The sequence below is a fragment of the Acyrthosiphon pisum genome, chromosome A1, assembly GCF_005508785.2.
Source record: "Acyrthosiphon pisum isolate AL4f chromosome A1, pea_aphid_22Mar2018_4r6ur, whole genome shotgun sequence".
Lineage (NCBI taxonomy): Eukaryota > Metazoa > Arthropoda > Insecta > Hemiptera > Aphididae > Acyrthosiphon > Acyrthosiphon pisum.
In genome coordinates, this window is record NC_042494.1 from 104,062,244 (window position 1) to 104,065,540 (window position 3,297).

The 3,297-nt window shown below is 27.0% G+C and overlaps 1 protein-coding gene across 1 annotated transcript; it reads right to left on the bottom strand.

Annotated features, from left to right (window-relative positions):
* Window positions 1-2,849, bottom strand: LOC100168007 (probable cytochrome P450 6a13). The gene is made up of 4 exons (XM_001946349.5): window positions 1,898-2,849; window positions 1,571-1,795; window positions 574-825; window positions 1-494 (listed from the first exon to the last, which is right to left on the bottom strand). Exons 1-4 carry the CDS (start codon window positions 2,784-2,786, stop codon window positions 322-324), a joined length of 1,539 nt encoding a protein of 512 aa, XP_001946384.4. The 5' UTR covers window positions 2,787-2,849; the 3' UTR covers window positions 1-321.
* Window positions 2,850-3,297: the final 448 nt, after the last annotated feature.

Below are 3,297 nucleotides of genomic sequence, written 5' to 3' on the forward strand. Positions count from 1 at the left end.
TTTCAGATGTTTAACAGTTTAATGAATTTTTTTTATACACATAATCACAATTTACTATTTTAAGATAGGAAAAATAGGAGTGCTTCAAAAGATTCGATTGTTGTTATGATTTCAAACATACAAAAATATATTAAAATATAAATTCATATATCACCAAAAAATGAAATTATCAAGGAAACAAATTTACAACTCATTTTAAAATTATTAAGTATAGCATAAATAGTAAAGTTAAAACTACGAATATTCTTAAATATTATTAATATGTAAAATTAACAAAGTGAATAACAAATGATTTTAACAAAATCACTCACTCATCGACTATCATTGGTTAGTAATTTTTTTAAATGTTAACCATATACCGTTTTCTGGCATTGTAATTAAAGCCTTTTTACTAAATCGTATAGGAACTTCAGTCCTTTCACATGGTTCTGTTTCAAATTTAGTTAAAATCTCAACCAAAGCCAATTTCATTTCGAGCTCAGCAAAACGTTTTCCTATTGAAATAAATATACATTTTTTATAATAAATTTAAAAAATATATAGGTATTCTACGTGGTTATTTTAATAATATACCTATACAAATTCGAGGTCCATCGCCAAATGGAAGATAAGTACCACTTATACGTTTACTTTTTTCTTCGGGTGAAAATCTTTCTGGATCAAATACTTCAGGATCCGCAAAATACTTTGGATCGTAATGCAGTGAATAAATAGGAATTATTACTTTTTGGTCCTTTTCAATAGTTAATGAATCGTTTGGTACGTGATATGTTTGTGATGCTTTTCTGAATAAAGCAAAGGTCGGTGGATACTTACGGAGTGTTTCTAAAAGTTATAATATTTTTATACTTACATTTTCATGAACATTTTTATAATAAGAAAAAAACTATAATTATGTAAAAATTATCAAAATAGTTTTAATAATGACTATAATAAGCAATTTCAAAATTACTAAGATGATACAGTAACACTATTTGAGTATCTCTTTGAAATTTTGGACTTCGCTTGTCTCACAATATGTGTGTGTTATCACATTAATTGCGAATAGATGGATGAATTTAATTATGATAATTCATTAAATTAAAATAATATGAAAATTGTATTGATAGAATCTCAGTAACTTAAAATCTGCGTTACTTAAAATAGTAAACTTCCCTTAAAAAATAAAATAGTAAAATTATTTTATATTAATTTAATAATTAAGAAGCAATCTCACAGTGTAATTTGTTAGAATAATGATAACCATAACTACAAATCCTGACAAAAGTATAAAACAAATCAAAAAATATTCGAACAATAAAAAATTTAAATTCATGTTACACTTAAAAACAAAACATTTTAATCATATATTAAAATTTTAATAACGCAACATTATTATCTCTCATCCTCTTAAGTAAATAACGTGCCGTTTCCTATTTTTCTATAAGTTGATAGGGACCATGAAAAACTTCCTTTACCAGTCTACCACAAAATGGTAATACGAGAAATACATTATTGTAATACCAGTATATTATTTCTCAATTCACTCAGGTAAATAATAAAAATAATGCATTATTAGTTGCATAGTTACCTGCTAAAACCATATCTAAGTAGTTTAGGTCTATCAACAAATCGTTATTTATCAGTCCGTTGTTTTTCGATAATTTCAAATTAATTTCTTCACGTACTTTGTCTTGGATATGCTTCTTTAACGATAGCTCGTATAAACAAAAACTAATCGCAGTGGATACGGTTTCAAATCCAGCAGCAAACATAACAAATGCATTGGCGACAATTTGTGATTCTAAAAATCTTTCTATAACAAATAAAATAAAATCCATATAAGTTTTAGGTTTATTTTTATAAGTTTAATTAGGTCCAATTATATTTTTAAGTTTTTGAGAAAATAAAATTTTACCTCTTTGGGGTATGTTTTTGTTCAAAACCAAATCGTTTCTTGCTTGTATCAAGGTTTGAACAAAATCATTTCTGACTATGTTGTTTTTTTCCCTATATGTTATCGTCTCGTGAAATGCTGAATGGAAAAACTCAGTTGCATCCGCTGGGAAATCCTTAAACCTTAGGATATTCAAAAGAGCAGGAGTGATCATCAAACTCAATTCCCTTAAATGGGTTCTTAGTGACGGCAAGAACAAAGACTTCCCATACTTCCGAAATGTAGAATTATCATCACTTACGGCATTTAATTTGAGACCAAAAATGCAAGTGCCGATGACGTCAGTTGAATATTTTCCCAAAATGTCTCTCACTTCCATTTTATTGTCGGTTTTCGTTAAGTTCTTATGAATATTTTTCATTAGCTCATCACCACACTCTTTGATTTGATCGTACATTAACTTAAGTTTGCCTGAAGTAAACGCTGGGCTCAATATTTTCCTGATTATTTTCCATTGGGGATTTTCCATAAAAAATAATTGGTTCGACAAGGGATTTGCTGAGAAATCTGAGTAAATACCACGATTGGGGAAATTTGAGAAGTCTTTGATAAGCACATTGTTTATTATTTCCGGATCACGAATCATCAAATACGGAGTTCTCATCTGAAATAAACCACCGTATTTGTAACCAGCCAGCTCATAGTAAATTTTCCTGTAAAAATCTATGGGATGTTGCATTCCGAGAGCTACATCTAGGAAATTACCGAACAATGGAATAGGCTGAATATAAGGCACGTTGATTTTTTCCCATTTACTATAAGTTAAAGTACAAAAATAATAAGTAATCGTAAAAATGAATAGACACGGAGTTATTATATTTATCCACCAAATGAAGATGAATGAAAACATTATAAGAAAAACACAAAATACAACTAACTTAACATACGCGAGAGTTAAAACTGCATTGGCTTCAGCTATTTTCATTAGATATAAAGTAAATATATCATTAGTTATCCTTGAATAATTACAAAATTCAATGTCATTTTTGGTTGAGTTTTTCAAATCACGAACAATAAAAAAATATATAGTATAGCGTGTTGTAGATCACATGTGAAAAATTGGTAAATAACTACAATTATGTTACCTTAAAATAATTAATTTAATGAATACGTATTATAAAATTACTAGGTAAATAGTAATTATAAGTTAAGTATTGAAGTCAATCCATAGTTTTTAATAAAAAATTTCCGGGTTAACATGAATATTATAAAAGTATATATGAAATTTAGATTACTGATAAGGTAATATAATTAATTACATTTGTTTTTGTACCATCTTAATTATAATGATCACTTTTTTTTCAAACACTCTTTAACAATTAATATTCTTTATAAGATATATTTTACTTATATAATTTATT